This window comes from Mobula birostris, chromosome 27 (assembly GCF_030028105.1).
Source record: "Mobula birostris isolate sMobBir1 chromosome 27, sMobBir1.hap1, whole genome shotgun sequence".
NCBI classification, from domain to species: domain Eukaryota; kingdom Metazoa; phylum Chordata; class Chondrichthyes; order Myliobatiformes; family Myliobatidae; genus Mobula; species Mobula birostris.
In genome coordinates, this window is record NC_092396.1 from 16,261,046 (window position 1) to 16,278,897 (window position 17,852).

Here is a 17,852-nt window from a genome sequence, read left to right on the forward strand (position 1 = left end):
GTGCCAAACCACCATCTAAACAGGCCATGAGCACAGATTTCTTCAAGTATGCACTGACCTTATCAGCAATTCTTATATCCAAGAAATGATGAACAATTAAAAATTGACATTTTTCCTGTCAACAACCACACAATACAGATATTGAATGACATTCCTCACATTTGCTGTTGTGATTATCCAACTGATTTACCAAGACCCAGATTTACCAAGACTATTTTAGATCAAATTGAAAGGACCAAGGGAGGATCAGGATGTGAAACAAATATGAAAATAAGATAGAGGGTGTTTATTACCTTCACAATCACACTGATGGGTCTCACACTCAGTTCTGCCATTGCACAGGAATCACAATCCTCACTCCACCTCCGCAAATGACAAATTATTTCAAGGCAGTCGCTAAATTTAAATATTTCGAAGATTGATAATTTTTGACAACGAAAGGTATTAAGGAGCACAGGGAAAGGCGGATAAATGGAGTTGGATCACAGCTCAGTCGTGGCCTCAGTGAAAGGTGGTGCAGATTCCAGGGGCTGAATTGCCCACTCCTGCTCCTTGTGTTCTTTGTAACACACAGCTCAAAGTCCATCTAATGAAATTGGTTATGTGGCAGGTAAGGTGAATGTCAAAGCAACTGAGAGAAATGGCAGTATTACCTAGAGACCTATGTGCAGCCACAATATAAATGCATTTATACACCTTTCATTTGTTTTCATTCTATTACATTTCTGACAAGTTGTTGACATTCTCTGTTCATCTCCATGGAGACAAGGTCAATGGTAAATGTCAGTTTAATTTTTTTTTGTTGCTACTACTGTTTAAAGGGACAGCATGATCATGAGAAAATTGCCTGCCAAACTACTTGTTCTTTTTTCTGGTGTTCTGTTCGGAATATAATTGCCCCAATATCTGTCCTACGGCTCTGCTCGATCACTTCACCCTAGAAGATTGAGCTCACCGTTTCCACCCATGTCTCCATGTGCTAGCTGACAGTGAGTCACATGTCAGCTTCAGTAGACTCAGCTTTCAAAAGGGACATTAACCAAGGACTCACGGCCATTAAGTGCATGGGCAACATCCCAAAGTATCAATGCAAAGAACACCTTGGTAGATCTCTCCATGTCTTAGACCAACATTTCTCTGATCATTATCAAACTGCAGTTAAGAATTGTGGGAGGTCATTGTGTACAAATTAGCTGACATATTTCCAGCACTGTGATCGCATCTCTTTACGAAATGTACGCACTTTGAGATGTCATCAAGGACATTCTGCAAATGCTAGTTCTTTATTTGAATAATTAATTTTCTTAGAATCTCCCTATCTGGAAATGTGTTATCTCTAAACCTCAGTCATTCTGTGTGCTAAAGCACCTCAGCTCTTTCAGCCTGCTGCTTATTCAGGTGAACCTTGGGAGCATTTAGTCATTACCCTTTTGATGAGACTCATAATGAACCATCCTCTCCATAGCCTTCGTATTGCAAGTAAACTACGGGCTTCTGACTTCTCAATATCAAATATTGGTAGCTTGCTTGCAAACATCTCTGTGTGCACAGAGATACCAAATCTCCAGCTTTGAAAAGGATCCTACATGGTAATGCACAACTTGCTCCCTCCCTGAGCGATGATGCTGTGAGCTCTTCACTCGTGGAGAAGTGCAAGCCTGCCACACAGAACGTTTTATTAACATTGTATATCTAACTGAAGATCCTGACAGAGGTGGCCAATTATCTTCAGTCAGATGCACAATTCTGAAGTGTTTTACAGCCTATGAAGTATTTTTTGAAATGATGCAATCTTGGCTGTCGATTTCTGCCCAAAATAATAAAGATATTGTTAGATAACTTATTTTAGTGATGTTTGCAATGATAAGCAATGATAATTCTAGACAATCTATTTCATGATGAAGGGTCTCAGCCCAAAACATCAATTGTTTATTCCTTTCCATAGATACTGTCTGACCTGCTGAGTTCCTCCACTATTTTGTATGTGTTAATCTGTTTAGGTTCTATTTGATGGATCAATACCGACCCATGAATATGGAAGCATCTCTTCTCCAATTCTTCAAAATACTGTCAAAATAGTTCCCCAGTTCCAGAATAGTGCTCAGATATTTTACTTTAATAAAATATCTGAAAAGTAGCACCTCAGTGGTGAATGAAACACTAGCTGCTACACTGAGTGCCAGGTTGAATTTTGTACTCAGGTGCCTGTAGTAGGGCCCGAGTTCATTACTTTTTGACATCCAGAGGTAACTGCAGAAATTTCATTACCGTTCTGAATGCAGGGATGGCTGCTCCTCTGTTAATGTTACTGATACTGAAAAGAATGAGGGAGGAATCAAGAAAAAGGAAATTCAGAAAGAAGGCAAAATAAAAAGGACTGGCAAACTCCTCAACCACCTCTTCCAAAACCAGAGAAAGGTATTCATTAATCTCTCCCAAATAACTTATGTTTGTGAATCTCACCTTGCAGGTCTGCCCAACAATGACAGTTCCATGTATGCACATTTGTATTATGTATGAAAAGCAAAAAACTGCAGATGTTGCAAATATGGGATAAAAACAAAACTATGTCAGAACGACTCAGCAGGCCAGATGCCATCACTGCATAGAGGAACACGGTTGATCTTCTCACAGCAGATGCTGCCTTTCCAGCATTTTCTTTTTTTCCCTTGCATGATGCTCTGTACATCTGTGAATTTCTCTTTATCTTGCTCTGTAATGATACTAGAAATCCAGCAGGTGGCATGCATGCAGCATTGTTTTTCCAAAGCAAACAGGCCAGATGGAAAAAGGATGCACAATGCACTGGTGAATAAGCTCAGGCCCATTCCGAATTACATTTTCTGTCAATTCCCTTGTTGCTGTTATAAATCGCCTGCGTTAAAAGAAGCAAGTGTCTGCGTCAGGTTCCATGCCCCCGGTGTGCTCTTTCCCTTCTCCTCTGAAGTCTATGTATTTATTTGTACCCCCTCCCCTCCTCCCCATCGTCCTATCAGAATTTTCATCAAACCTGTTTTTTACACAGGAACGCTTTCCATAGCAGTTCAAGGCAGTTGTGTCTTATTACAGGGTTGCAAATGGTGCGTGGCATCACAGAACATTAAGCTACTTGCTGTTTAGCTGCATTTTCTGTTCTCAGCCTGTTCTTTCCCTCACGACATTTTCTCAAAGACTCCCGCAAGGAAACAAAGGCACTCATTCGGTACAGCCTGCATGTCATTTTTCTTTAATTCAATTTTATATTCCTCCCTTTTCCACATTTTCTTCCTTCATGATGCGATTCATACTGCATTTGAGATCCGTGCACATAGCGTACCTTCCTGGTACATAGCCTATTGTCTTATTTTTGAAATACATCTTCTAGATGTCAGCATTGCTATCTTGGATAATTTTTCCACGACCCTTCAAAACAATGCCATTGGGTCTTAGTTCTACATCCAACCACAGTCAGATAGACCAGAATTCAGCTTATCACCTCGTCTGAGAGATGGCACCTCTGACAGTATAGCACTCCCTGTGGTGTCAGTCTGGATTATGTCCTCAAGTCTCTGCAATGGGATTCAAGCTCACAAACTTCGGAATTGGAGGCAAGAGAGATCCTCATAGTTAATGCACCTCAGCCTGCCTCCATTTCCCTCAAACCCTCCTCATTTCAAGTTGCCAAGTGTGAAATGATAAATTCCTGGAGGTTTCACCACATAGTTTCTTAGTCCCAAGCAGCCATCATTCTCTGACGATTGGTATACCATCATGCCCATTTTCATGGGGGCAACCAATCTAAAAACAAATAGTTTCTTCGTTACTCAACTGACTGGTGCTTTGTTATCAGCCAAAAGACATATTTTTCATGCCCAACATTTTTGAACATAAGATGTCAAAGAATAAAATCTTTAAATGTATACATTTCAGTTCTATTTTCCTCCAGGATTTGCTGGCAGTAGTGTCCCAGATCCCTTTTGACACCAGGGCAACTCTCCAATGAACAACGCCACTTTAAGTAACAAAATTGAAATTATTGCTGAAGCTAACACTCACACATGGGTTTGAGCTGGCTGATCAGCTCCTCTTTTGACCACTTAGCCCACTCCTTTTTGTCAGTGTTGATGGAGCACAGTATCGGACCACAAGGCTTTCCACAATCTTCGATGGCTGGTACATTCAGGTAATGGACCAATACAATATCAGGATTCTGTGGGAGACATAAAAAAGATCAGAATAAAAAATTAGACTTTGTGGCTGAACCAAAAAGAGAAGAATTTGATCCAGTAAACAATCAAGTACTCTAAAATTAATACTTCAACTCTGGTCCATTTATCCAACAGTCGCAGGAATAGCTTCAGACTAAAAATGAACAGGAGGGCAATTTTGTTTCATACAATCAGTTGCTGAGATCTGGACTCTCCCGCACAAAAGGAAGATGGAAGCAGATTCTAAAGTACTAAAAAATCAGCTTGCTAATACACTCAAAGTAAGTATCAGGGGAAACTGTTAAATGGTTTGTTGGGTGGTGACTATCTTTATGAAATGTTAAAGTGAGAAACACACCATATTAAAATAAATAAGGGTGGGTGGGGCTTAGGGTGCATAGCTGGTTGAGCTTCATATTGTAATTTTATGGAAGAGATATAGAGAATAAAAGTAGATAATTTTTCATGTAACTTTATGGGTGCCGATGAAACCACATCTGGAGAAACACAAATATTCTTAAGAAAGGATGGGCAGGATATTGCAATCATCCAAACATCACAGATACTTAAACAGTTCTAGCTAAGCCAAGTGTGAAGCTTAGCTGGAACTGGCAATACTTCAGTATTGTGGGCAGGGTTTATCCTGGCCTTGCCCAAATGCTGGAGTTGCATTGTTGAAGACCATCTATATCACATCTAAAGGTGCTGGCTCTCAAACTGCAAGCTGGAGATAATGGAGAGATAACTTGTATCCACCAAAAAGAAAACTTTAATATATTGATGTCTTCATCAGTAACCCTGACTCCTGCTGGGGAGTATCATTCAGTTTGTCAAATGCTCTATTTTTAAAGTATTCATTTATTTCTTGTTTCAGAAACATGGGCAGCATTGGGAAAACTACCATTTCTTACTTGTTCCTAATCACCTTTGAGAAGGCAGTAGCAAGACACCTCCTTGAAATGCTGCACTCCTTGTGTTACAGCTGCTCCTGGAAGATGAGTTCCAGATTTCTGATTACAAAGATGAAGAAACAGCGATACATTCCCAGAACGTACACTCTCTAGGAAGGAGCTACACATGTTCCTATACATTTGCTACCCTAAGTTTTGGGGGCTATCGGACTGGGAGGTCCTGTTAAAGTACTGATCTTATTTCTGCCTGCAATTTCATTCCCGAATTTGAGCAAGGGGAGGTTTTCTTTTCCAATTACCTAGAGGGAAATGAGAATCTAGTTGATTCAAAGTTTGCTTACTCTTTTCCATAGATGCTGCCTGGTCTGCTGAGTTCCTTCAGCATTTTGTGTGTGTTGCTTATTTTCCTTTGAGCCAGCTGTTGAATGGCAACATTAAGGTGCAAAACTCCATCTAGATACCCTATGATTGGCAGTAGCTGCAGTGAAATACGCTTGGGCAAACACTTCAGCCACAAACCACAGTTGTTGTGAAAAGACTTGTATTTTTTTAATTAGAGTTCTAGTATCTGTATTATTAAAAGGTTTATATATGACCCCAAAGAGAAAGTGGCCAGAATAATACTGGCCTGCAAGGCTATACATTTTCTATAGGGAAATAGTGAACAGCCAGGAGCTCTTTGATACCATGCTATGAGCAGATGGGCATCTTTAAAATTATAAAGTGGTTTGGAAAGAGATTTGGGGTCTTAGTGCAAGAAACACAGTAGGTTAGCACACAAGTACTGCAAGTTATCAGGCGATGACCACTATTAGAAGAGATATAGCCAATAAAAGTAGGGAAGCTTTCATATAGTTTTAAGGATGTTGATGAGACCACACCTAGGGTAACATATTGAGATTTTGTCTCTATGTTTAAGGAAGGATATGATTGTATAGGAGCTGATGCAGTGTAGGTTCATTCAATTGGTTCCTGAGATGAAGGAGTTGGTGAATGAAGAAGTTTAGTCCATTCTCATTGATGTATGAAGAATTGTTGGTATTAAAGTGAGGAATTTTGAGAGGATGTTTGCTCCGAAGGGAACTCATAGTCAGAGCAATGCAGGAACTATCTAGAACTATCAGAAAAAGGAGTCATTCATTTCATCCGAAAACAATTTGAATTCTTTCTCTGATTTGAAATTCTCACCTCTACAGAGTGGTGGAGGTGGAGTTAATGAACATTGATTGACACACATTAAAACTACAAAGGAGTCAGAGGGAGGAGCACAAGAAATAAGTGTTCAGGGCAAGAGAGGATCAGCCACGATCACATTGAATGATAGGGTGGGCTTAAGGGGGCTGACAAGCCTGTTTCTGTTTCCCACATTATGTTGTGTTCTTCTGATGAGGTAGGCATACAAATAATATTTGCAACGGGGGAGACCAAAACCAAAGGGCCATTCATAAATATATATCCAAACAAGGAACTTGGAAGAAACTCCTTTATCTAGAGGTTGCTGAAATGTGGCTCTCGCATGATTATCATTGAGGGAAATAGGAATATGCAGAATTATAGAATATACTACAGTCGATCCTTCAGCCCAACTAGAGTGTACTGGTGTAATACTCAACAGGAGTCTCTTCCGATTCTGTCTGCCTAATCACAATCATTCAGCAAAACTTTCTAACGTGCAGCATTTGTGGATAAGATTCTCTTCTTGAAAGTGGGCGATCTCATACTTACTGGCATGGAAGTCCAACTAGCATAATTTAATATCACTTTGCAGTCTAACACTATTAACACAGGTCTGTGCAAGTCCTTAGTACCCTAGTAGTAACAAAGTGTGCATATTTTCTCTGCTCTCCATTTCCTGCCACTCAGCCAGTTTCCTTGGCAGGTCAATAATAAGCCTTAAATTTCATGAACTCTAACTTCAGCTATGCTGAGGTATTTGATCAAATTCCTCTAGAAGTTCACACAAATAACATCCATACACATTTCATTCCCTGTTACCCTAGTCAAGTTCATCAGGCATAAGCTAAACTTTACAACCCCATGTTGGCTCTCTGTGATCAACTGAGAATTGTCAAGGTGTTCAGTCACTCTAGCCTTAATTATAGATTCAAGTACTTTCCTAGCAACAGATGTTTAGTTAACTGATTTGCAATTCCCTGATCTCTACCCCTCACCTTTCCTAAATAATGGAGTGACATGTGCAATTATACAATTCAAAAGAATAGTTTCTGAGTCAGAAAAGCTTTAGAAAATGTCATGGATAGGCATAGAAAATGATCAAAAAGGTAATGCAAGGCTGATTCTTATAATTTAAAGACCAGAAAGCAAGTGGGCAAAGTTATCCTGCAACTATGTATTAAAGTGTTATATAGATAAAATCTGAAGTACTGAACTAGTTCTGGGCACTGAATTCTAAGGAGGGGATATTAACCTTGTAGAGTGTGGACCTTAGACTTAGCAGAATATGTGGCCTGCAAGAGTTAAACTATTCAGAGATGAAAAATAATTTAGAGCTTACTTGAAATAATTTAGAAGAGCAAAAACTGTTTCAAAATTTTGAAGACATTAATAGGACCCTTTGAGCAAAAAGATAAAATATTTCCACTGTGTGGGGTTTTGAGAACTGAAGAAGAGTATACAAATTAGAGTTGAGCCCTTCAGCAGTGAAATTGGAAAACACGAGGGAGGTGGCAAAAATTTGGCACTCTCTTCCCCTAATACCAAATCAGAGAACAATGAAATTTTATTCAACAAGAGTACTATAGGATATAGGGAAATTGATATTTGCTCGGCCATGATCTCTCCGAGTGGTGGAACAAACTCGAGAGCTAAAATGGGATACTCCTGTTCTGCAGTTCTTCTTCCTAAAGCTCGGGCATCAAGGCTAGTTCCAGGCAACTCAGCAGAGACTGGGGATGATATTAGATTTTTCTTTGTAGGATTCAGTTTTTATTTTAACAGTCTTGAATTAGAAAAAGGTGCCTTTCTTTCAAGTTTCCATGAAGTGCCACATCTGCCTGCAGGCCCCTCCTCTGGTCTCACAGTACCAGCCACATGGTCTCTCACACATTATCCTATTATCAAGCCCAGCATGGAGGAAGTCTGACACTGACAGGTTATGCCAGAAGACACTCTGCAGACAAATGTTCTGGATCTTCTTGTTCCGTCGTAATCAACGCACAATCTGGTGGCAGCTGAGTTTGGGAGGAATGCAATTAACATCTCCCTGCAGCGCATCAGGAAATTGAAGAGTTATATATATTAAAAAAACCCATCAGTTAGCTCTAATTGCAGGGACTTTACAGAGACATCATACCAATGTTCCAAAGAAGCACTGTTTGCCAGAGTGGTACTTTTTGCAAAACAGTTACCCAGATACCAGTACATTGTCACTATAATGACAAAGGAGTGAATTTTCTTTGTAATTTGCTGTTTTCTCATTTTTTTCAACTTATACTAGTTGCCATGGAAACTGAAACACTGGAAGCTTTGCACTTAAGCAAGCCAGCTGAGGCTTGCTTCTTCTTGACCACACAGGCATTACTGACAAGACCACTTGAAATCCTAAGTTCTGATACGTGCACCTCCAGCGGTGGCCAATCAATAGCTGAGAACCCATCTGCCTTCTCGCTCCCCGCACCTGGGAAAGCTGAGACAAATTATGTTGCCATAAACGGTATCAGTGTAGTCCAGGAGCAGAGCCTGGCACTCTCCAGTCTTTAGAAAGGGAACCTGAGGGAGGCGAGTAGTTCTATAACCTACACGACACACAAATGTTGGAGGAACACAGCAGACCAGGCGGCATCTATGGAAAATAGTACAGTTGATGCTTTGAGGTGAAACCATAAGGACATTAGACCATAAGATATAGGAACAGAAGTAGGCCATTCTGCCCATCAAGTCCACTCCACCATTCAATCATGGACTGATGCAATTTTTGCAGTCATCCCCACTCCCCTGCCTTCTCCCTTCAGTTTTGATGTTTCCTATATCCAAAAGACATGCTGGTTGGTAGGTCGAGCACCTCCGTTCCGTCCGCCACAACAGACAGGATCTCCCAGTAGCCACCCACTTCAACTCTGCTTCCCACTCCCATTCAGATATGTCCATACATGGCCTCCTCTACTGCCGTGATGAGGCTAAACTCAGGTTGCAGGAGCAACACCTCATATACCGTCTAGGTAGTCTCCAGCCCCTTGGTATGAACATTGAATTCTCCAACTTCCAGTAATTCCCTCCCTCTCCCTTCCCCTATCCCTATGCCACTCGCCCCCTCCCCCAGCTGCCTACCACCTCCCTCTTGGTTCCGCCTCCTTCTACCCATTGTGTTTTCCCCTATTCTTTCTTCACCTTTCCTGCCTATCACCTCCCTGCTTCCCTTCCCCCACCCCTTTATCTTTCCCCTTAATGGTTTTTCACCTGGAACCCTACCAGCCTTCTCCTTCCCACCCTCCCCCCACCTTCTTTATAGGGCCTCTGCCCCATCCCCCTACAGTCCTGACGAAGGGTTCCGGCCCAAAACATCGACCGATCTTTTCCACGGATGCTGCCCAACCTGCTGAGTTCCTCCAGCGTGTTGTGAGTACTGGTTGGTAGGTTAATTGGCCAATGTAAATTGCCCCCAATTTATACGTAACTCTAGGTCTCTACCAAAGGAGGTGTAAGATGCTCCTTCCCTCTGCTAGCCTGCAGGTCATCCTTGGGCAAGGTGTAGCACCTGCTTAGCCTCTCGATCAGGGTCACGTGAAGCCATGGGAGTAGGTTGTATGAGCAGCTGGTGCATATCACAAGTCCTTGTTATACAACCCCCCACGACTCTGAAGAGTATTGATAATGGCTGGGATCACCCACCTTGTACAAGACGCTGCCCAGAAGAAGGCAATGGCAAACCATTTTTGTAGAAAAATTTGCCAAGAATAATCATGGTCATGGAAGGATATTGATCGCAGCACATAACAAACAATGCAGGTAATTATTAGAATCTGAAGTGAGCTGATGGGAAAACAAAGGACATTTAGTGCAGCATCAATGTAGGTGGTGGCTTTAAGTTTGGTGTGGAGTTGACAGGCTGACAGGCCTGGTTCTGTTATATATGACTGTCTGTGTCTATGCCTTGTTTCTGCACAGAAGCTGCCTGACCTGTTGGCAATTTCTCAGTATTTCTATTCTATTGTTCTACTTAAGTGGGAAAGAATAAGAAAAGGGGGTGAGAACAGTGAGTCTTCAGGGTCCAGGGAGCAGTAAATGTCTGGGATGAAGGAAATGGTAGTTATAGAGTGAACAGGGAGAATCTAAAAGGGAAGTCCATTAATACAGTACTGTGCAAAAGTCTTAGGCGTATATACACATAACTAGGTTGCCTAAGATTTTTGCATGGTAGTGTATAAAACCATTGATCCAAAAGGGAATTTGGGACAACCTTGGAATTGGAATTGGTTTAATATGGTCACATTCGGTATACCAAGGAACAGTGAGTAACTTGTCTTGCATTCTGTTCATACAGATCAATTCATTGCACAGTGCATCGAAGTAGTACAAGGTAAAACAATAACAGAATGCAGAATAAAGTGCAACAGCTACAGAGAATGTGCAGTGCAGGTAAACAAGAAGGAGCAATATTATAATGAGGCAGATTATGAGGTCATCAGCCTCCGTAGTATCCAAGACATCTTCAAGGAGTGGTGCCTCAGAAAGGTGGCATCCATCATTAAGGACCCCCAACACCCAGGACATGCCATCTTCTCACTGTTACCATCAGGGAGGAGGTACAGAAACCTGAAGGCACACACTCAGCGATTCAGGAACAGCTTCTTCCCCCCGTCATCTGACATTGAATCCATGAGCACTACTTCACTTTGTTTTATATGTCTGTTTTCGCACTATTTTTAATTCAACTATTTAATATACACATATACACTTACTTAATTGATTTACTTATTTATTTTTATTTTTTTCTCTATATTTATCATGTATTGCTTTGTACTGCTACCGCCAGGTTAACAAATTTCACGACATATGCCGGTGATATTAAACCTGATTCTGACTCTGATCTTATCATACTGGGGAACCATTCAATAGGCTTATAACAGCAGGGGAGAAACTGATCTTGAACTTGGTTGTATGTGCTTTCAGGTTTCTGCATCTTCCGCCCAATAGGCGAGGAGGAAAGATAAAATGTCTGGGGGGAGGGTGGAGTTGGGTCTTTGATCATGCTGGCTGCTTTATCGAGCCAGTGAGAAGAATAGACAAAATCCATGGAAGGGAGGTTGGTTTCCGTGATGAGTTGAGACGTTTCCACTACTCTGTGTAGTTTTTCATGGTTGTGGGCAGAGCAGTTGCGATATCAAGCTGAGATGCATCTGGATAGGATGCTCTCCTTGGTGCATCAATAAAAATTGGTAAGGGATAATGGGGTCGTGCCAAATTTCTTTAGCCTCCTGATGAAGTAGAGGCAATGGTGAGCTTTCTTGGTCATGGCACATACATTGGATGAGGACAGGCTCTTGGTGAGCTCTTGGTTGGTTCACTCCAAGTAACCTGAAACTCTTAACTCTCTCAGCCTCAGTACTGTTGATGCAAACAAGAGCATGTGCACCCCCACTTCCTGAAGTCTATGACCAGTTCTTTTGATTTGCTGCCATTGAGGGAAAGATTGTTGTCATGACACCATGTCACTCGGCTCTCTATTTCCTTCCTGTGCTTCAGCTCGCCATTATTTGAGATACAGCCTACTTCATGCTTCATCTTCAAACTTGTAGATGGAGTTAGAGCAGAATTTGGTCAGACAATCATAAGTGTATAGGGAGTAGAGAGCTGAGGACACAACATTGTGCAGAACCAATGTTTGGAATATTTGAGGTGGAGGCGGTTCTGCTTATCCTTACTGATTGTGGTCAGGAAGTCAATGATCCCATTGCAGAGGGAGGTTTTGACTCCCAGGCCTTGGAGTTTGAAAATGAGTTTGCTTAGAATTATAGTTCTGAAGGCAGAGCTGAAGGTAATAAACAGCAGTCTAATGTAGGTGTCTTCACTGTCTAGATGCTCAAAAGTGCAGAACCAGGGAGATAACATCTGTGATAGACCTATTTTGGCAGTAGGTGGATTACAGTGGGCTGAGGATGTCTGGGAGACTGGAGTTAATGTGTGCCATGACCAGTTTCTCAAATTATTTCTTGATGGTGGATGTCAGAGCCACTGGGCCACACTCATTAAGGCATGCTGCTTTGTTTTTCTTAGGTACAATGATGATAGTGGTATTCTCAAGACAAGCAGGAACCTCAGGTTGAAGCAGGGAGAGGTTAAAATTGTCTACAAGTAACCCCGCCAGCTGATCTGCACAGGATCGAAGTACACAGCCAGGGATACCATCCAGGCCAGATTCTTTCCAAGGGTTCACTCTCTGGAAGATCGATCTTACATCCATGGCAGTGACTGTGGGTTGAGGTGCACAGAAAGTGTTAAGCCCATTGGGAAGGGATTTGCTGTTGTTGGAGATGCTGCCCAGCTTCACTGTGTTGTCTGTTATAGCATGCAAGCCCTTTCTTACCCAGCACCTAATTAAAATACAGATTCAGCACCTTCGAGTATGATCAAGTTGAATCGTGGACACACACTTAAGAGGAATTTGGATAAGTACACAAGGGAGAAAGGAGCAAGAAGAAAATGCTTGCTGACAGAGAGAGGTAAGATGAGATGGGAGTAGGCATGTACTGAATATAAAGCCCTGGCACAGACGAGGTAGGTAGAAAGACCATTTTCTCTGCTGCATATTCAATATAAGCCTCTAAAAAATCAGCAAAATCAACAACCACAGCAGTGGTGATAAAGTACAAAGAGCGAAAGAGAGAGGGAGGATCTTTCCCCTTTAGCCTTTAATTCCCCTTTCTCTTCTTCTACAGAAATAAAGAACAAAGAACGACAAGTAAATAGAAAGTGGATAGAAAGCCAATTTTATGTGCAGAGGGAATTCACAAGGAATGATTTTCAACCCAGTCGATTCTGTTCACTTATCTGTCCTAAGGTTCCTGGAGTGCCTGAGCTGCATACCGAGCAGCCCCCAGAATGCAGAGTAAGTACTCCGATGAAGGCAAACAGAGTCATAACAACAGTTTGACTCTTGTTTGCTGCTTCATCAACGCTAAGTGGCCGATAAATCACCTTGGCATAGTGTTACATCTGGTCCATGGCTTTATCGTTAATCTGATGTCTGCTCCTCATGAAAAATGAAAAAATAAAGGTAGCATTAAAACAGAATTTATATATTGCCCAGGAACCAGTAATGACTACTAATGATCCTTCATTGCATATTTGTTTTAGGATTCAAGGGACTTGATTATTCAGATTTGTTTTTCTCCTTTACTCGAATAAATTTCTGTGCCGTTCTCAGCCTCAATGCAAAGCTTAAAAGGCATTTGTGAGGCTTAAGCTCAGTGCTTGACTGGTCTGAAGGGAGTGGCTAGGAGATGACCCAACACAGATTTTCTCGTCCACCTCTATCCTCTTGGAGCAACAGTACATACTCAGTTCTCCATTTCCTCTTTTTTTCTTCTCCTACTTTCTGGCACCTTTCTCAGGTTCAGAGATCTGAGGGTAGAGCCAACCCTTTCTATGGACTGCAGAGGCTGAGAATAGCACTGGGTGCAGAACAGAGCTTCAGCAGGTTTAAAACAAGACTCACAACATCCTCTCTCAATGTACTTCATTCTTCCCTAGGATCTTAAAATCACATGTTTCAGACCCACGTCTAAATACTCCTTACTGAGTTAAGTCACTGTGTCATGTAGCACAAACAGGCCCAACTCGTTTATACTGAACAAGATTCCCATCTATACTATTCCCATTTGCCTGCATTTAGCCCATATCCTTCTAAACCCCTCCTATCCATTTAGTATGCCTTTTCAATCTTGCTGGGTATTACAAAGAATACAGAAAGTTAGAATGAATGTGTTTTTAGATTGGAAGGATGTGACTACCTCAAGAATCAGTTTGGGTCCTTCAGTTTTGTACCACTTACACGAATGACATTGAGGAGGAAATGAAATATAAGGTTTCCAAGTTTGCCAATGATACAAAAAGAGGTGGAAGGGCATGCAGTGGATATTGTGATTCAGCAGTTTATAGTTATTGTGACAGATGTAAACCTGAGACAGCTACACCGACACACATGTTTTGGTCTTGTTCTATACTGGAACAGTTCTGGAAGTCAGTTTTTTCGACAATTTCTAAAACACTTAAAATTAATTCACAGCCTAACAAATTGACTGTGCTTTTTGGAATAATTCCTCAAAATATCCGTGGTTTCTCTGTGACTGACCAACATGTAATTGCATTTGTTACACTGAGAGCTAGGAGGGCCATTTTGTTGAAGTGGAAGGATACATGAGCTCCTACTTTGTCACAATGGTTCTCTCAAGTGATGCTATGTCTTAGTTTGGAGAAAATTAGAAGTCGAACCTTTGAACCTATGTTTGATTTTGAGAAAGGATGGGGTTCATTTGCTCATTATTATCATTTGACTTAATTGATAGATTTCCTCTACGATCTAATTGTAAATTTTTGGTACTTTTTTTTCTTGCTGGCGGTTTGATGTTTATCTTTAGAAGCTTTTTGTATGACACATGGCTCTGGGGTTGAACACCTAATGGGTTTTTCCCCCCAATTTTTCTTGCTTGGTAGGGGTTTTTTTTAACCACCAAAATTTTTTCAATCTTTAAAATAATGTTTTTTTTTTCTTGAGACATTGTAAGTATTGCTTACTTCGATGTACTCATGTTAATTTTGGATAATAATAATAATAAAAAGATTTGAAAAGAAAAAGGTGGAAGGGCATGCAGTGAATATTGTGAGTCAGCAGTGGGATATGGATAGGTTGAAAGACTGGGCAAAAACCTGGCAAATGGAGTTTAATGTGGAGAAGTGTGAGTTTTTTAAATTTTAGTGATATGGAAGTTTCGGGCCATGCCACCCCAACAACCCCTGACAAATCCGATTAACCCTAACCTAATCACAGGACTATTTACAATGACCAAGTAACCTACCAGTCTTTGTTCTGTGAGAGGAAACCGGAGGACCCAGGGAAAACGCATGCATTCCACAGGGAGGATGTACAAAGACTCCTTAGAGAATGGCGCCAGAATTGAACTGAACTCTGTAAGGCCACGAGCTGTCACAGTGCTGTGCTACTGTGATGCTTCAAGTGATTTTTGGTAAGAGGAATCAAAAGGCAAATTTTTATCTAAACGGAGGGATACTGCAAATCAGTGATGTTCTGAGGGATCTAGATGTTCTAGTGAATGATTCACAAAATGTTAACAGGCAAGTAGAACAGGTAGTTAAGAAGGAAAACAGCATTTTGCACCTCATTGTGAAGAGTTTGGAGTTTAAGAGTAGGAGTGTTTCCCTACAGTTTTGCTACCTAGAGTACATACACATTTCTGGTCCCTTTACCAGAAAGTAATGCAGTGGCACTGAAGACAATCCAAAAGTACATTTCGCAGGCTATTTTTTGGATTAGTGGTTGTGCTATCAAGAGAGACTAGACAGTTTGGGCCTGCATTCCTTGGAGTTTAGCAGAATGACATAACAAGCCCTGTAACGCTTGACAGAGTGGTCATTTACTTGTAATCACTTGTGGGAGAGTTTCAAACAGGGTGACATAGTTGCAAAATAGAGGTTATTTAAAACTGAGGTGGAAAGAAACTTTTCACTCAGATGGTGGTGAATCTCTGGAATTTTCTGCCCGGCAGGGTTATGAAGGTCAGATTAGATATACTTAAGGAAGACATAGATAAATATTTGAAAGTCTGAGGAATTGAGGGATATAGGAAACTGACACACTAACGAAGATCAGCTAGGATCGCACTGTATCAGAAGGGCTTGAGAGGCACAGTGACCTCTTATTGCTCCTATTTTCTTGTGTACTATGCTTGTTTCCCACCAATTGGCTTTTTGGCTCCTTCAATTCAAGATCAGCAATAATGATCACATTCTTTTTGGGGCAAAACAAAAACTATTGAGACATTTATTGGAGAAACTCAGAACAAAAATAGCAGAACAATGCTCACCATGTCAGTTCCATTAGCTCATAATTATAAAATTATAGCAATAAAACCTCTCTTAATCAGCCATTATAGTATCTTGAATTGTGTCTGTTAATAACAGTGGAAGTATTTATAGAATCTCAGAAAACTACAGTACTGAAACAGTTCCACTGGCCCATCCAGTCTGTGTCAAATCATTTAAACTGCCTTGTCCCATCAATCTACACAGGCATCATTGCCCTCCATACCTCTCCCATTCACATATCTATCCAAACTTCTCTCAAAGGTTGAAATCGAAATCGCATCCACCACTTGCGCTGGCAGCACGTTCCCCACTCTCACCTCTGAGTGAAGATGTTTCCCCTAATGTTTCCCTTAAGCTTTTCAATTTTAACCCTTAACCTATGACCTCTAGTTGTAGCGCCACCCAAACTCAGTGGAAAAAGCCTGCTTGCAATTACCCTGTCTATACCCTCATAATTTTGTATATCTTTATCAAATCTCCCCTCAATCTTCTACATTCCAGGGGATAAAATTCTGACCTACTCAATCTTTCCGTATAACTCAGGTCCTCCAGTCCAGGCAACTTCCTTGTAAATTTTCTCTGCACTCTTTCAATCTTATTTACATTTTTTCTGCAGGTAGATGACCAAAAGTGTACACAATACTCCAAATTAGGCCTCGCCAACATTTTGTACAACTTAGCCACTTCTGTACATCCTCACTCCTGTACTCAGGACTTTGATCTATGAAGGTCAATGTGCCAAAAGCTTTCTTTACGATCCTATCGACCTGTGATGCCACTTTTAATGAAATATGGACTGGTATTCCCAGATCCCTTTCCTCTATCACACTTCTCAGTGCCCTACTGTTCACCATGTAAGACCTATTCTGGTTGGTTCTTCCAAAGTACACCACCTCACACTTGTCTGCATTAAATTCCATCTCCCATTTTGTAGTTTATCTTTCCAGCTGGTCCAGATCCTGTTGCAATCCTTGATAGTCTTTTTTGCTATCTACTACACTCGCAATCTTGGTGTCATCCGTAAATTTGCTGATCCAGTTAATCACATTATCATTCAGATCATCGATATGAATGACAAACAACAACAGACCCAGCACCGATCCCTGCTGCACTCCACTAGTCACAGGCCTCCAGTCAGAGAGGCAACCATTTACTACCACACTGTGGCTTCTCTCACAAAGCCAATGTCTAATCCAATTTACTACCCCATCTTGAATACCAAGCGACTGTACCTCCTTGACCAGCCTTCTATGCGGGACCTTGTCAAATGCTTTACTGAAGTCCATGTAGACAACATCCACTGCCTTGCCTTGATCAACTTTCCTGGTAACTTGTTCAAAAAACTCTATAAAATTGGTTAGACATAACCTACCATGCACAAAGCCATGCTGACTATCCCAAATCAACCCATCTATTGAAATAATCACATATCAGGTCTTTTAGAATACCTTCCATTTACTTTCCCACTACTGATGTCAGGCTCACCAGCCTATACTTTCCTGATTTATTCTTAGAGTCTTTCTTAAACAGCAGAACAACATTTGCTATCCTCCAAACCTCCGGTATCTCACCTGCTGCTAAGGATGATATAAATATCTCTGCTATGGCCCTTGCAATTTCTGCAATTGCTTCCCACAGGGTCTGACAGAACGCTTTGTCAGGCCCTGGGGATTTGTCCACCCTGATTTGCCTT

General features: G+C 41.2%; 1 protein-coding gene across 1 annotated transcript in view; it reads right to left on the reverse strand.

Moving 5' to 3' along the window:
* The window catches only part of LOC140188529 (calmodulin-binding transcription activator 1-like), a 1,232,669-nt gene that overhangs the window by 171,647 nt on the left and 1,043,170 nt on the right, over positions 1 to 17,852 (reverse strand). The window contains exon 6 of the mRNA XM_072244898.1: positions 4,036 to 4,189. Coding sequence (XP_072100999.1) covers positions 4,036 to 4,189 — 154 coding nt within the window. The remainder of the gene's footprint in view (positions 1 to 4,035; positions 4,190 to 17,852) is intronic.